Consider the following 16143-nt stretch of genomic DNA (forward strand, 5'->3'; position numbering starts at 1 on the left):
AGAACTTGCAAAAAGTATGTCCAAGTGACAATTTCAACACTATGCTAGGTTTCATGCAATTTCAACAAGCTCAGAACTGAAGGTTTCAAGAATCACCTCTCTTTCTTTGCATCGCCTGGAATACCAATAAGAGGTTGAAAAGAGGAGGCTATTAATGAACTCAGGAAAGAGGAGCTTCTACTTCTCTTCCTCCATTATTCTATAATGATAAATCTGGAGGTTGGTTTGACATTGACAAAGTAATTGGAGGTTCTACAGTGTGCTGGTTTATATGTCAAAGTAGAAATATCCAACATAACAACTGCAACCGTACTCTTTAACTTAGAAAGCATTCTTGGGTTAGTAGTTTCGAAGTGCAAATGCAACATGCCACAAATACTATCAGGAAAGTCAGAACCTCTATTGGAATAAGAATGTTGTGACAAAGAATCAATGATCAGTGTTTTTTATGCTTGCTCACAGAAGCAAGTCTCTGTATTTCATTTCTTAACGGCCGCATTGTATTGCATGCATGACCAGAAAAGTACAATTCCACTGGTAATTCAATCTGAAGGATGAATGATCCAATCAAAGAATGGATAATAACAACAATTTTATATTCTTCAAGAACTGCTTCATGGATCAACTTTGTTGCAGATACTGAATTTGTTGCAGATTGTTATAGGACTAAACAACATCCGAGCGATTTCTGCGATGGAGCTTTGGAAACCGTCGGATAGATCATCTAACGTTCTCTGTTGGCCAACAGTGTAAAAAGTTACCATGTAAGGATGTAAAAACTCAATGAGTAGCATCTCCTGTGCTACTACATTTTGAGGGACTTTCTATCTGACCTGTGTAGCAATTTTGAGAGGACCCCAGCATTCTAAGCGGTTGTACTTCTTTGATTTGGAATGAAAGTACACCCAGACCTTAGCTTCCATCAACTCAGGATGTTGGCTGAAGAGGGCAGCATCTCCATGGATGACAGCTTTGAGAACCTAGTAAGAATTAACAAGAAAATCAGTCATTTACCAATGTCACTATCTCCAGCAGCACAGCTTCTTGTCTCAAAGGCTGAAGATCAAATAAGGCAAACCATAATTATTATGTTTGAGATGGCAACAGAAACAATACAAAGGATCTTGATGTTTATGTAGCAAAAAATACTATTTAAAGAGCATTTTTCATTATATTAATATTTGCTCTGTAAATGTCATTTACCTAAGACAGATAACTGCTTGCTGGACGAGTGAATGTGTGGCAAAGAGGGCAGTTTAGGTTGAAGCATTAACTTACCAATGGTAGCTCCTTACAGAAGATATGGTATCTAAATCCAGCAGCAATTTCCTGAAAGAGGTTGGCGCCACTTACATAGCAATGGACATGCAAAGACCTCTCTTCTTTCACCTTCTTCCACTCGGCAACAACATCATCTCTTTGCAATGTGGTCTGCCAGCTCCGCAACTGTCATCACATAATGAAGATTGGCATTGTTTGAAAGCATAATCCACTAGATACCAATGATGAGAATGCTTGAGTTACAGATGCCAGGTACAGGCACCAGACTTGTAGACCAGTCATGTTTTGGTTACAAGAAGTCAATGAGTAGCCAATTAAAATTAGTCCAATATATTCGATATGGACTCCTAGGTATGAAGAAGGTCATAGAAGAACTCATTGATCATACTTCGTACCTGCTCACTGCTGATACTGTTGGAAACAACTAATGTCAGATTGGCTGTTAAGTCACAGTGTGTGAGAGTGTATGCCCTTGGAATGGTGCATAAAGGCTGTTTGTTTATTTCTTCTCCCATGAATTCTACCTTCAACTTTGAAGCTTCAAATGTTGTTGGAGGACCCAATAGCCTGGCTGCCTGATAACAAACAGATAATGAGACCATGCACTGGCACAAAAGTTTCCTTAGGCAATGCTACTCTGAGACCCTACAATTAATACAAAATTAATCAACAATCTGCTTGACTAACCAAAGATTTCTCCTCAACATCACTCAAACTTGACTTAACTATTGGATAACTCCCGTCTGATCAATAACCAAATGTAGCTAGTTAAAGGCTATGAAAGAAAGCCATGAGAATATTTTTCAAAAATTTGTAACAATTGAAAAACACAGTATGATGGTTTTATATGAATGTACAAATAGCTTAAAGGAGCAAGCTTAATAATCTTCCAGTAAGATACTCCATAAGATTGCCAACCGCATAATTTGCCAAACAAGCATGATTTTTCTGATGAATAAAATGCTACACCCTAAAATATTCTGCTAACTCTCTCAAGAAACATAATTAGATACTTATTCAAATCATCACATCTCCTCTCTGCATAAAAATAGCATTTTCCCACATCTCCCTTTCCCCTGCCCATCAATTTTTAGATTAGACAATTCTTCATCTTTCTATAACACATCACACCGAGACCATCAGACAAAAGAAATTTTACTATCTAAGCATCATCATTGCTATATTATGCTGGCAAAAACCCATCAATTCTGAAACAAAAAAAAAAGAAAAAGAAAAAGAGGAAACAAATCTAAGTACCAGAGTGTTATAGAAGTCTCTCCTATCCAAGCTCATGAGCACAATGGATCTGCCCAGTGAAGTGGGTCTGCTACCCATCAAATAACAGATGGTGGGCATGAAGCAACAGTTGCAATAAAAGGCATAACGAGAAGCCATTAGAGATCAATGTTGGTATGTCTCCTCATCCTTCATGGCCTTCTAGAGTCCATATGAGCTTTGAAGCCAATACTGTGACTTGGGTTGTTTTAGAGATGTGGAGGGGTTTGGTGTGAAATAGTGAGATTGGGTGATCGTTGGAGTCTTGTCAGGTTGGCTTTATTCTCCCTTTTCCTCTCCTCTTCTCACACTACCTTTTGAGTTCGTCGCCACCATGTGATGCTTAAACTCAAATCATTCGTTAATTTACTTAATTGGCCTCTGTTGCAAGAGGAGTATGTTCTCTCGAGTTTCCTTTCTGCCACATGGCACAATTCCATTAGTTGGTTAAAGAGAGAGTCAATAATGTGGATAAATCGTAGGGTAGTATCATACTATCATCAATCTAAAATGGCAAAAAGGGCAAATCGCCCCCAATTTCTCTTGTTACGTTTAACTATGTTTTATCTTCTAAATTACTTTTTCTATTTTTGTGTATAAAATTGTAAAAACTCTACTTTCTACTAAATAAAAATGTTAAGCACTAAAAGAACTTGAAGACATGTTTAATAGTGATTATATTTTTTTTTCTCCAAAAAAGAGTTTCTGTGAGTGATCGAAGCAAATAAGGCTATAATTTTAATGAAGAGATTGTTTGTTATGGGGAAATCACAGACATTCATCTATATGACATATTATCTTGCCATATATTTAGCAATCATGGATTGCTAAACTGATCGTTTCTATCGATCTTCCAACTCAAATAAAACTTCAGCATGAGTAATTGAGCATACGAGAATACACTACGAAGATACAAACTTGGGCTTCATGTAAGATGTCTTTTGTCTATGCATTGACTTCCTACTTCTATTGTAGCAGATTTTGTGCTAGAATTGATAACAAAACAGTACAACAATAACTTTGATGGACATCTTTTAACCCTTTTCATCATTCCTTCCAACCAATTGGAGCAAAAAGATAAAAATTTCTATAAGTAAATATGAAAAACATCCTTCAACACTCTTAATGAATAAGAAGTTAGTTTACACATACACAAAAGTTACAAAATTAGCCAAACCATCTAACAGGATAAGTGGCAACGACTGCTTCTTGTTTAAGCTACATCTCTAGGAAAGTCTCGCCCCTACCTAGTGTCCTAATGTCGATAAGGAGAAGAGAAGAATTCTTTTCTCAAAAAATGTTTACTGAAACTAACATTGATAATCAGCAAATTCCTTTAAGGTAATGGAAAGCAAACCTGGAAGCCCAAGAAATCAGCTTTGACCTCTCTCTGGCAAGCCAAGGCGGAAAGGGACTTTGCAAAGTCCTCAGTCTCCAATGGATCGATATCTATACACACTAACTTCTCCCCACACCGCCGGCACGTACCATCCTCATCCATCTCACTCCTTCCCACACAACATTGCCCCTTTCCCAACCGTCCCTGCCCAATCCAATCGCCCCCACCTTTCACCACCCCTTCCTTCACCCTCCCCACCTCCGCCGCTGCCTCAGACCCAAACGGCCCTGACATAACCTCTGCCGTTGAATCTGACACTTGTCTCACAATCCCCCTCATCCGATGGAGCACCCGGTACACATCATCCCCCCTCCCCTTACCGGCATTCACCCTAAGGAGCGCAGCCAACTCAGGCTCCCTGGGAACGACACCCGAGGTGGCCATGTGCGACTCCACCTCATGGGCATTATCAAAATCGCCGGCATCATAGAATCCAAAGAGAGCCGGGCCATATGATCTAAGCTTCGGTGGGATGCCGGCCGCCGACATCCGCTTGATCAAGTCGAAGGCAAGGGCTGGGTCCCGCTTCAACGCAGCAAGGCGGGCGGCGCTGGTGAAGGTGGCCTCATTGGGCTCCACGGCGTCTGAGGTCATCTTCCGAAAGATCTCGAAGCCTCTATCTACGCCGCTGCCATCCTCCGAGGAGGAGCAGAGGTAGAGAAGGACATTGTAGTGGTGGAGGGAAAGATTGACGGAGGTGGCTACGGCAGTGTCGTAGAGGCGGAGGGCTTCGGGAAGGTCCCCGCGCTTGGAGCACATGTTGAGCTCGTGGCGGAGGAGGCCCTCGGGAGACTCGCGCCAAGCCTTCCGCTTGGCCCTAGCGGTAGGAGGAGGAGCGCTAGGGTCAGGGTTAGGATTTTTTGGGGTTAAGGTTTGGGTGGAGCGAGAGGAAGGGGAAGAAGGCATGGTGCGGCGGAAAGGTTTGGAGGAAGGGCGTTTGGCGAAACGCCTGAGAGAGAGGAGAGGATTGGTAGAGAAGCGGCGGCGTACATAGTAGGAGTTGTAGTGAGGGGAGAAGAGGAAGAGGGATTTGGAAAAGGAGAAGGAGGTGGTGGTGGTGGCGCGGAAGAGGGAAGGGGAAAGAGCCAGTGGCATTGGTATCGTGGCTGCAACGAGGTGGAGGATAGAATAGCGGGGGACTGTGTGTATAAAATTAAGAGTAACTTTCCACGTGATATGGTTGTTTTCAAGCTATTTTGACTTTTGAGCTCGACTCTCGGCTGGCTTGAATAGTAAAAATGAGCTATAGCCTGTAGCTAGCTATGAAAGAAGGCTACGGAGATCAAACACACTGTCACAAATTCACCAAGAAAAGAATCTTCTTAAAGTTTTTTAACAATTGGAAAACACAGTATGATGATTGTGTATGGAAGTACAAATAGCTTAAAGAATAATGCAGTCCTAATTAGAATAATATAATCCCAGTAAGATACTCTATAAGATTGCCAACTGCATAATTCACCAAATGGTGAGATTGGGTGATCATTGGAGCCTTATCAAGTATGTTTTATTCTCCCTTTCCTTCTCCTTGTAGTATGTGATGCATTTTTCTCTTCTCACACTATCTTTTAAGCTCTTTTTTTTTATCATTTAGAGTCCGAAAGTTAGATATGGGCTGGATAAATGGCCAACTCTCCCTAGTTACAGAGACACTTAGGCCCCACCAAGATTTTTAGCTGCCTAGGCTTTAAACCATATGCGTCGCCGAACAATTACTCTGAACCAAATGCCACCGAAACCTGCTCCAAATCGTCGCGCTGTCGAGCTGTTCTTCCAAGCTAACCGCACTACCGAGCCATTAACCGAATCAAATCAAGTCACCAAATAATTTATCTATAATATTATTTAAAACGAACCCATGACCTCCTTGGTCATGAAAAAGATACCTACCAACTCTACTAGAGCTTGTTAGTCTAATTTTTAAGCTCTTCGCCTTAGCCTCCGTTGCAAGAAGAGTATGTTCTCGCGAGTTTCCTTTCTGCCATATGGTGCGATTCTATTAGTTGGTTATGGAGAGTCGGATAATGAGGATAAATAGTAGGGTAGCATCATCAATCTAAAATAGCAAAAGGGGACAAATCGCCCCTAATTTCTCTTGTTACGTTTGACTATGTTTTATCTTTCTAATTACTTTCTCTATTTTTGTGTATAAAATTGTAAAAATTTCACTTTCCACTTAATAAAAAGCTAAGCAATTAAAAAACTTAAAGACATATTTAATAGTGATTATATATTTTTTTCTCTTAAAAATAGTTTTTATAAATGACAGAAGTAAATAAAACTATAATTTTTATGAATAGATCATTTGTTATGAGGAAATCAGAGACGTTCATATGGATGGCATATTATCTTGCCATATATTTCATTAATCTTCCAACTCAAAAGAAAAATAATGGCTTATATGATTCTGTTCAAAAGATAATAAGACAAATTTATTAAAGACACCGTGTCTTTTTAATTTAATTATCATTCAACACTAGCATATGGATATTTATCATCTAACCCTAATGTTATCTTAACAACAACTAATGAAGTTAAAAACATTCTAGTACTTTTAAAAGTAAAAGATTAAAAGATTTAAAATACCCCTCATTTGACTTTAAAATCTAGTTCATTATTTACTTCTACCTTAATCTGAAAAAATTATTCACATCTATAATTACTTTAATTTATCTATATGATAATCAGCGGTTAAGAAAATGTTACAAACTAAATATGAACTTATTCAGACGTAAGAAAATTATAAAAATTTAAGTGAAGATAGCCTCGTGAAATAGGTTTTAATGGCTCTTATTTCACCTAAATCAAAAGTCCGAATAAAAAATTAAAAATAAAAAAGTGGAGATATGTCAGAGGGCAAAATAGTAAATATCCGACATTGTGGTGGTCATTTGAGAATGGCAGATGACCAAAAGTGGTGGTGGATGACCTTGTGAATTTTTACATCCACCATTTTCTATAGTAATGAAGATGCTCTTGGCTCAACATAATTTATTCTGTTCTGCTAAGAACCCAATTTGTGTTGGATTGTAAGTAAATAGTACATGATGGAGCTCGAGAAGAATATTGTAGGGTGGCTGCCAAAGGTAAGAGGTGGCTAAAATTTGTAGGGTTCGGATATTTCTACAGCTACGATCTACTCCCACAAAAATAAGTGATTTAATGGCTAGATAAAATATAAGGATAAAAATGATAACAGACTAAATTTAGATTTCTTTCAATGATCAATGATAATTATTAATACATGTCCACCCCCACCCCCCCTGTGAAATTCCTAATGAATCGGATCCACATGTAAATTATCTGATTTATTTAAAATTTAAAATAATAAAATAAAACTAAGTAACTAACTTGACTCAACTTGATTTGACTTAACTCATATGGTCGGATCGTAACAGAAAACTAATGACAATATTTTTGAGGTATTAAAAATAAAATGCATGGGCTAAATGATAGAAAACTAATGACAAAATGGATTACACGATCAGCAAGTAAACATGAGGTCAAGACTATCTAAAAAAGTAGATGAATGAAAAAAAAAAACTGTAAATAAGAGTATGGACTGACTGATTATGAAAAAGAGATCTTCAATCAAGGAAAAATAAGTTCAGCCAATCCAGTACTTACTGGTCTATTATAAGGGGAAAATTAAAAAGAATGAAAAAAGCATTCAGTTTGCAATAGGGAGGTTGAACTCTGTGAGCCACAATATGAATTAAAGAAATGTGGATGGCAATAGAACAACATCTGGACTGCCAGTTTCAGGAGAAATGGGGAGAAGGCGCTTGAATAAAGGAAGGCTCGCCTGGATGATAATAGCAAGACAATTACTTTGGTCCAATGTCCTTTAGGCCAAAGAATGTGGACTCTGAAAAGAAGAAATGACATTGTCTTTCACAAAATAAAAAGATTAAAAATAAAAAGAGACATCTTTAAACCAATTTTTCTATTAAAAAAAAAAGGTCATGGCCCTCAAATCCTTCTAGGCACTTAGTTGGCCCACCAAGCCTCTCCAAAGCAGGCTAGGGTCAAGGCAAAATGACAAGCTCCAAACTGTGACTCCATCAAGATAAATTCGTATAATCCATTATGCAAACAGGACGATAAACTAGAATGGATTACTAGCCAAAAACTCAGATAACCACCCTCTTTTCTTGGGCATTGTTCATACCATTGCATCTGATCCACTTCATGCAAAAGTCAAAACCCTCAGACTAGCTCAGCCGACGGCAAAGGAGCTAGGTTTAGCCAGTATGAGAAGACCCGACCTCCCCCGTGGCTGCTTAGGCATTTTTTTTTCTGATATGCTATATCTCATCTCTTGCTTTCACTCTATCTCATATCTCATTGTTTTAGGAAAGCTAATAGTTCTACTGACCTGTCAGCTACTTTGAGAAGAGAACAATACTTTTCCTTGAAGTGGATTGAGTGTGTCCCCAGTATCTTTACTTAGATTCATGTATAGGCATACCCTAGATATCACTCTCGACATCTGAGGTCTTCTGTGCCTTTTTTGAAGTAATGCATTGTCTTTTCCCTCAACAAAAAAGGAGGCCGGTGTTAACGATATTGCTTAGACGAGAGAAAACCCTCAACAATCTCTGCCCCAATACAAATTATGTTTTACAAGAAAAGAAGAGCAGACAGTCACATCCCAGCTCCTTTTGGTATAAAGAAGAACCTAATGGAAGTAATTTGATCAGAATTACAACAAAAATTCCAAGAGTCAAAAATAAACACTATGAAGTACCAAGTAAAGATCACAGTACAAGAATAATTACCTTAGCACTAAAGAAGGAACAAGTATGAGAAGACATGCTTGTCGAGAAAATAAAGGAAGATGTTACCAGCTCATTTGGCTTAATCGTCTACTAGATCGAGACAATTCCATAGTAGTATTTCTGGTAGCACAAATCCACTTGCGAGGTGTTTCAATGTCATCACCTAAATTTGTTGGTATATGCCAGCAACCTCTTTCAGACTCCTGAATCCACCAATAGTGAAGATGACAAATAGAATGCAGAAGGAAAAGTGGTAAGAAGCAATGAAACAATATCCAAAGCCAATTATGACATTTAATTAAAGAAGCAAAGCTAGAGTTAACTGATTTGTCGATAGCCAAAGGTTAAACAAACAACCAACAAATAGTCAAACTATATAAATAAACCACCTCTTAGGCCGCAGAGTCAAGTTGTACAAAAGGTTCAAAAATCATATATAGAAGAATTGCATTGACTTCAAGTAACAGCTTATTGCTTTTGCACTAGATGAGGACAAAGTTAGAAAATTAATGTGATAACTAGTAGACGGACATAACTGTGCTTTCGTAGACCAGCCACATTTAGTAGCAAAACATATTTGCCACACAAAAGGAACACCATTCTTCTTAAATTGATTTGACACTATGTGTGATTTATTTGAAAAGCTATGGATCACACTTAAGTAGAAAGAAGCAGTTCACTACTTGTATCAACCAACTATTCATGTGAGAATAAATGAAGTATGATGCATGGAGAGGCTATAGATTTAGCACCTGTATAACAATGGAGTATGGTGGAGGCATATGGAAAGCCGGACCCTTTCTGGAGAATGTTAGTCTCACCTGCAAAGAGTGAAATGGGCTTGACACATTGAATTTCAGAAAGTAATCCGGATGGAAGCACAAGAACATAACCACAAGTTAGTTGGAAGTTTCAAAACAGAGATACTGATAACAAGTTTGTCCTCATCTAAATAAGTGCAAATTAATTCAAAAACTTAAAAGCATTTTTAGCACTTTTTTCTATTGACTTATCATAAGGCAGATAGTATATCATGAAGTAGATTGAGCATTACCTGTCCGATGATTGTGATATTCAGGATTACAATAGCAATTGAATAGAAAAATGAAAGCATGTGGAATACAAACTTGGCAGAAAACAGTAGAAAATGCAGTGTGAAAGATAACCATGGTTGACCATTACTTAGAACTGTTAGATCCAGTGCCTAACATGGATTACAAGATAGCAATCAAAAAGTTGAGAAACAGAGAAATATTGCAAATAGTAAATCCTGTACCATTATTTATTATGTTCAGGCCACTTAATGAATAGAGACAGACCTGATGCTTCTCTTTCCATCTGGGGAAGAAGCTAGTTCCTAGTAGTTGAAATAAGTGATCTCTCATCTCATCATTTGTCACAAGCAGTGAACGACAATTTACAGCTGCATACAACCAATACCTGAAATTTGAAGAGAAGAATAACTGAATAATGTTAGCTTGACAAAATGTCAGGTAAATGTCATAGTAACATCCTTGTCCTTAAGCAAATGGGCATGTCGCGGGCATGTGTCCTGACTATCAAACTCCTTTGAAAACAAGCATGTAGGAGAACATTTTCACCGGTCAGGAATCCATGCACTGTTGCCGGAAAGGTGCTTCCTTTTTCAATGCTGTGTGATTTCAAAAGTACCTTAAAACAATAAATCAGCAGGCTTCAACTTTAGAATCTTAGTTGCCTCCCTGATTAAATTTGTCAAAATTAAATGGATTGAATCCAGGACTTATAATACAAGGATAGGAGAAAACATCTAGTATTTTCTTTCCAGTAATATACTGCTTATTTTTCTTATCTATATCTGTTCGCATTCCTCTTATTTCTGATCTGAACAAACACTGCTCAGCATAAACTGATTAAAGGACTTTTAAAAGGGATATCATGAATAGTCACATCATACAACTGCATAGTCCATTCGACTGCAAAGATCAGCTGTAGATTCATCTCGTAGCAGACAGATAATACGATAAGGAGAACTTACCAATCATCATTAGAACCAGGAGGGGTAGCATATAGTGCTCCAGACTTCCGCCAGCTTTCTATAAGCTTCTTATTGTCTGGGGTTTTTGCAGGGCCACCTTTTACACGGCCGCTATGCAAAATAATAAGTGGCAACTTATTTGACCGGCTCATTTGACGCATTCCATTTACAACAGAATTTAGCTGCCAGAAATTTTCTATTATAGATAATCTAAATATCAACAATATCACCATAACCTAACCATATAAAACTAAATGGTAAGAACATTAAAATTTTAAAAAATAAATTAAATTGCACAATGAATGCCCTAACCTGGAAAAAGCTGAAATTCTTTTGATTATAGAGGCCGACATTTGCAGCATCTATAACAGCATCAAATGGGCCATTACGGTCGAGCCATTCCTGTATTGAGTTCACCTTCTAAGTTAGACACTAACTATTTTTTGTAAAAGTCATGAAAGTCATAGGAAACACTAATGAAAAAGAAATTTTATGGCTATAATTCCAATCTGAAATTAGCCAGTAAAAGTAAATCCATTAGTAGCACTTCAACATCGTTACAAATTGATATGCAAGTAATATGCAAAGAAAACTTCAGCAATCAATGAGTAATTGACTATACGAGAATACACTACAAAGATACAAACTTGGACTTCATGTAAGATGTCTTTTGTCTATGCCTTGCCTTCCTACTTCTAGTGTAGCAGATTTTGTGCTAGAATTGATAACAGAACAGTACAACAATAACTTTGATGGACATCTTTTAACCCTTATCATCATTCCTTCCAACCAATAGGAGCAAAACAATAATAATTTCTATAAGTAAATACAAAAAGCATCCTTCAACACTCCGAAGTTAGTTTACAGAAACAAAAGTTACAAAATCAGCCAAACCATCTAACAGGATATGTGCCAACGACTGCTTCTTGTTTAAGCTACATCTCTAGGAATGCCTCGCCCCTACCTAGTGTCATATAAGGAAAAGAGAAGAATTTTTTTCTCAAAAAAAGTTTACTTAAACTAACATTGATAATCAGCAAACTCCTTTAAGGTAATGGAAAGCAAACCTGGAAGCCCAAGAAATCAGCTTTGACCTCTCTCTGGCAAGCCAAGGCGGAAAGGGACTTCGCAAAGTCCTCAGTCTCCAATGGATCGATATCTATACACACTAACTTCTCCCCACACCGCCGGCACGTACCATCCTCGTCCATCTCACTCCTTCCCACACTCCATTGCCCCTTTCCCAACCACCCCTGCCCGTGCCAACCGCCCCCACCTTTCACCACCGCTTCCTTCACCCTCCCCACATCCCACTCCTCCATCCCCACCTCCGCGGCTGCCTCGGACCCAAACCACCCTTCCATAATCTCTGCCGTTGAATCTGACACTTGTCTCACAATCCGCCTCATCCGGTGGAGCACCCGGTACACATCATCCCCCCTCCCCTTACCGGCATTCACCCTAAGGAGCGCAGCCAACTCAGGCTCCTCGGGAACAACACCCGAGGTGGCCATGTGCGACTCCACCTCGTGGGCATTATCAAAATCCCCGGCATCACAGAATCCAAAGAGAGCCGGGCCATATGATCTAAGCTTCGGTGGGATGCCGGCCGCCGACATCCGCTTGATCAAGTCGAAGGCAAGGGCTGGGTCCCGCTTCAACGCAGCAAGGCGAGCGGCGCTGGTGAAGGTGGCCTCATTGGGCTCCACGGCGTCTGAGGTCATCTTCCGAAAGATCTCGAAGCCTCTATCTACGCCGCTGCCATCCTCCGAGGAGGAGCAGAGGTAGAGAAGGACATTGTAGTGGTGGAGGGAAAGATTGACGGAGGTGGCTACGGCAGTGTCGTAGAGGCGGAGGGCTTCGGGAAGGTCCCCGCGCTTGGAACACATGTCGAGCTCGTGCCGGAGGAGACCCTCGGGAGACTCGCGCCAAGCCTTCCGCCTGGCCTTGGTAGTAGAAGGAGGAGCGCTAGGGGTTTCAGGGGTTAAGGTTTGGGTGGAGCGAGAGGAAGGGGAAGAAGGCATGGTGCGGCGGAAAGGTTTGGAGGAAGGGTGTTTGGCGAAACGCCTGAGAGAGAGGAGACGGTTGGTGGAGAAGCGGCGGCGTACATAGTAGGAGTTGTGGTGAGGGGAGAAGAGGAAGAGGGATTTGGACAAGGAGGAGGTGGTGGCGCGGAAGAGGGAGGGGGAAAGAGCCAGTGGCATTGGTATCGTGGTTGAAGAGGTTGTTACAATGAGAACGAGGTGGATAGAATAGGGGGGGCTTTGTGGAGTTTTTGACCTAACTAGCCCTATTTCAATTTATTTTTACGAAAACATGCAACCTTTCAAATGGGTCTAATTTACTATAAAAATGCTGAATTAGTCAGAATTTTACCACTAAATAAAAATATTAATTAGTTCAGCATTTTTGTTTGGTCCTAAAATACTGATTAATTCAGCGTTATATATATATATATATCTTTTTAACTTAATCTTTCAGTAATTAAGAAAAAAATTACCTAATGATAAAAATATTGAATTGATTAGCATTTTTAAAAATAGTGATTAGTTTAATATTTTTATTAAGGCAACAGTAAATTAGACCCCATTTAGTTATAAGTCTGAGAGATATTTTATTTCGATAAAAAAAAATTAAAAAAAGAGTTTAGATTGGTAAAAAAACTCTATGAAGTGCTGGTAAAATTTATCTAATCTACTTTTGATAATGATACTAACAATTATATGCTTGTCTCCACCTCTTCCTAGACTTATCAAACGACCCAGCCTATCCGTGCCCGGCCCAACCAAGCCTAGACTCGGTTTAGGCCTGGCCCAGCCCCGAAAGCCCATCCGACCGGCTCGGAAGCCCACCCATTTGGCCCGCAACTGGGCTTGCACGTTTTGCTACACTAAAAACCAACTAAAATTTTGGTACTGTACCATTTTACATTTTTTTTAAAGCACAGATTTTAATTTTTTTAATTTATTATTATTATTTTTAAATGGATCGACATAAATATTTTTTAAAAAAATAAGTTAATAGTAAAAAAATTTCTAAAAATAGCTAAAATATGGGTTCTCCGGTCGCCGGGGTGATTTATGAAGTGTGATGCATAGCGAGACAGTGCCACTACATCCACTCGGCCTAGTTTGGCCTTCCAAAGAAGAAGAAGTCCTCTAGATACTCCCACCGCCGGAACTGCAAACCAGGACCAGCATCGACCTAGAGCTTTTGCTACTATAGCCACCCTATCCCAATCCACATGAGTCTCGAGCAGCACCATAACCTCTATTAAGATCTCTATATATGTCAAGGGCTTCCTTCCTCATTGCTCCTCTGCAATTCCAGATTAGGGCCTTGTTCATTGGATAACTTTGTGGGTTGGAAGCGGTCAGTGCTCAGTTCGCCCTCCCCCGTTTGGAGGAGGGTAGCTGGTCGACGCCTTCCGCAGTGGCTTCACTGGTTCCTTCCACCTCCATGTCCTTGGTGCCCCATCGCTGAGTATTGCGTGGGTAGACGGCAACCATCTGTAAGTTGGTCTCGTCTGTCTCCATGTGTTGTATCAGCTCTCCTCTCGGGGCTGCCAGTAAGGCTCGCCTAATAGCCCGAACTACACCTGCATGGCTCGCCTCCTGTTGAGTATCGCAAGCGATAGCTAGTCTGGTACCCGTTGCTGCCAACCCTCCCCGGAAGATTTCAGCTGGGTACATGCTGCTGGACTTGCCTTTAGCTCCGTTCTTCTTTAGCGTTCACACGTACGCCGAGCGGGGCGTACCGTCACTTCCAGACCCGAGTTTGATGGTGAGCCCGTTGATGTTTGCCATGCCTGTCGAGGTCGAGGGACCTTCCTCAATGCGGTAGCTTGCTGCGCCCTGTGCCTCTCCCTCTTATTGCATTAAATCCTCCACTGGCGTGTCGGGTTGTGGTTGGCTCACCACTCCCCTCGTTACGACGTTTGCATGGCCCCCTGTCTTGTCAGCTGCTGGCGTGTCCACCTAGGGTCGGGTCGGCCCGCTTCTACTCGCCGCGACTTGATCCCTCATGTCGTCCTTACCCCCTGCTTTGGTTTTCCCTTTTGTATTGATAGGTGGCCTGTCACACGGTTGCTGTGGGTCCCGCGGTTCAGTCGGGGTACGTCGTTGGTTCTCCATCCCTCCTGTCCCTGCATGGGTTTTGCCTACGTTGGTGGTGGTATCCTTCGCCTCCTTCGGGTGGTGGTTTTGTCGTTGGCCACCATTTGCTCTGCGCACTCCGAGCGTCAGCTTAGATCCGCCGCCTTGCCAGAGTGGCCTCTGAGCTTTCCCGTCCGAAGCTTTGGCCTGCCCCATAGCACGATTTGGTGCCGCCGGAGTGGGGTGTACCTTCCTCCTTGGTTTACGCTAGACCTTGACCCATGGCCCATAGATGGGCGCTTCATCGGAATCTTCTTCCGCAGAACGAGCCTCATTTGCTGCCTTCCCATGCTTATCTACCTCTTCTGGACTCTTGGAACTTCTCGAGCCCTCTTGTCTAGGGTTAGGACATGCTTCCTCCATGTGCCCAATCCTCCCACACCGGTAGCATAACGCCAGGATACCCTCATAGATCGCTACTTGCTCCAGTTCATCCTCCTTCGGGCCAAGCCATACCACCGTTTTGAGCGGTTTGGCCAGATCAATCTCGACGCAAACTCGGGCGAAGCGGCTACGGGTGTGGTCTAAGGTGGTTTCATCGACCCTTAAAGGCTTCCCGAAATACGCCGCCACCGGGATGAGGGCTTCCAGCTCCCAGTATTCCTTTGGGAGGTTGGGCAGTTGGATCCAGATTGGCGTAGTCGTAAACGCCTCGGCGGTCGGCCGGAAGTTATTTCGCCACGAGATTAAGTTGAGCACCCTTCCCATGATCATCCAAGGCCCGTTGCTCACGGCATACATCATGTCCTCCTCGTTATCAAACCTGAAGACGTAGTAACCCTCTTCCATATCTGAAACGGAGAACCCGTCTATCCCCCTCCATAGCGTGGCAAGGGTTCCTTTAAGCCTTTCTAGAGTTATACCTCTGCCTAAGAACCTCCCGAATAAGGTCCTTCGCCACTTTCCTCGGCACCTCTCTAACACATCCGGGTCAATGATGACACAGTCGTTGGCATGCTTTTTGAGCTTGGCTAGACCCTCCTCAGGTATTCGCCCTTTGCCGTCCCGAGAGCTGCCTGATCCAGCAACTACCGATGCACAGGATTGAGCCGTGGCTCTTCGCAGTAGAACGTCCTCTCCCCCAGCTGGGGAAGGAGGCTGTAACCCGACCCCTTCGCGAGAGCTCATCTTTTCTCTTCGTGTCAACTTCTCTTATTATTATTCTAGGAGAAATAAATTAATAGTTCTTATAAAAATTATTTGTCGTTAAGTAATAGATCTGATCCCCAACATTCC

At 41.3% G+C, this 16143-nt stretch overlaps 3 protein-coding genes across 6 annotated transcripts; all 3 read right to left on the reverse strand.

Annotated features, from left to right (window-relative positions):
• Positions 1-379: 379 nt before the first annotated feature.
• On the reverse strand, positions 380-7212 carry LOC140796392 (uncharacterized). The gene is made up of 5 exons (XM_073149415.1): positions 3914-7212; positions 1677-1856; positions 1279-1446; positions 834-980; positions 380-734 (listed from the first exon to the last, which is right to left on the reverse strand). The coding sequence occupies exons 1-5, from the start codon at positions 5048-5050 to the stop codon at positions 615-617; spliced, it is 1752 nt and encodes a 583-aa protein (XP_073005516.1). The 5' UTR covers positions 5051-7212; the 3' UTR covers positions 380-614.
• LOC140796391 (proteinaceous RNase P 1, chloroplastic/mitochondrial-like) lies at positions 380-13020 on the reverse strand. Of its 4 annotated transcripts, XM_073149411.1 has the most exons (10): positions 11821-13020; positions 11066-11155; positions 10754-10935; positions 10056-10176; positions 9489-9557; positions 8803-8939; positions 1677-1856; positions 1279-1446; positions 834-980; positions 380-734 (listed from the first exon to the last, which is right to left on the reverse strand). In XM_073149411.1, exons 1-7 carry the CDS (start codon positions 12955-12957, stop codon positions 1808-1810), a joined length of 1785 nt encoding a protein of 594 aa, XP_073005512.1. In that variant the 5' UTR covers positions 12958-13020; the 3' UTR covers positions 380-734; positions 834-980; positions 1279-1446; positions 1677-1807. The 4 variants fall into 4 exon arrangements, with proteins under 4 accessions (XP_073005512.1, XP_073005513.1, XP_073005515.1 ...); XM_073149412.1 differs by lacking the exons at positions 380-734; positions 834-980; positions 1279-1446 and having other exon boundaries at positions 1778-1926; XM_073149414.1 differs by lacking the exons at positions 380-734; positions 834-980; positions 1279-1446; positions 1677-1856 and adding an exon at positions 2685-2974.
• Positions 13021-15114: 2094 nt separating this feature from the next.
• Positions 15115-16035, reverse strand: LOC140795999 (uncharacterized). The gene has a single exon (XM_073148837.1). It carries the CDS (start codon positions 16033-16035, stop codon positions 15115-15117), a length of 921 nt encoding a protein of 306 aa, XP_073004938.1.
• Between the last annotated feature and the right edge of the window lie 108 nt (positions 16036-16143).

Source organism: Typha latifolia, chromosome 10 (genome assembly GCF_019914945.1).
Source record: "Typha latifolia isolate L0001 chromosome 10, TyphaL0001v2, whole genome shotgun sequence".
Taxonomy (NCBI): Eukaryota; Viridiplantae; Streptophyta; class Magnoliopsida; order Poales; family Typhaceae; genus Typha; species Typha latifolia.

What these genes read in the sequence shown, in the direction of transcription:
- LOC140795999 (XM_073148837.1), bottom strand. Translation starts at nt 16,035, where the DNA reads ATGAGCTCTCGCGAAGGGGTCGGGTTACAGCCTCCTTCCCCAGCTGGG.
- LOC140796391 (XM_073149411.1), bottom strand. Translation starts at nt 12,957, where the DNA reads ATGCCACTGGCTCTTTCCCCCTCCCTCTTCCGCGCCACCACCTCCTCC. An exon ending in CCTGGTTCTAATGATGATTG is followed by an intron (nt 10,177 to 10,753) that starts GTAAGTTCTCCT and finishes TTCAAATTTCAG; the next exon opens with GTATTGGTTGTATGCAGCTG. An exon ending in CATACTCCATTGTTATACAG is followed by an intron (nt 8,940 to 9,488) that starts GTGCTAAATCTA and finishes TGGTGGATTCAG; the next exon opens with GAGTCTGAAAGAGGTTGCTG.
- LOC140796392 (XM_073149415.1), bottom strand. Translation starts at nt 5,050, where the DNA reads ATGCCACTGGCTCTTTCCCCTTCCCTCTTCCGCGCCACCACCACCACC. An exon ending in CTGATTTCTTGGGCTTCCAG is followed by an intron (nt 1,857 to 3,913) that starts GTTTGCTTTCCA and finishes GTTTGTTATCAG; the next exon opens with GCAGCCAGGCTATTGGGTCC. An exon ending in CTCTCAAAATTGCTACACAG is followed by an intron (nt 735 to 833) that starts GTCAGATAGAAA and finishes GTTGGCCAACAG; the next exon opens with AGAACGTTAGATGATCTATC.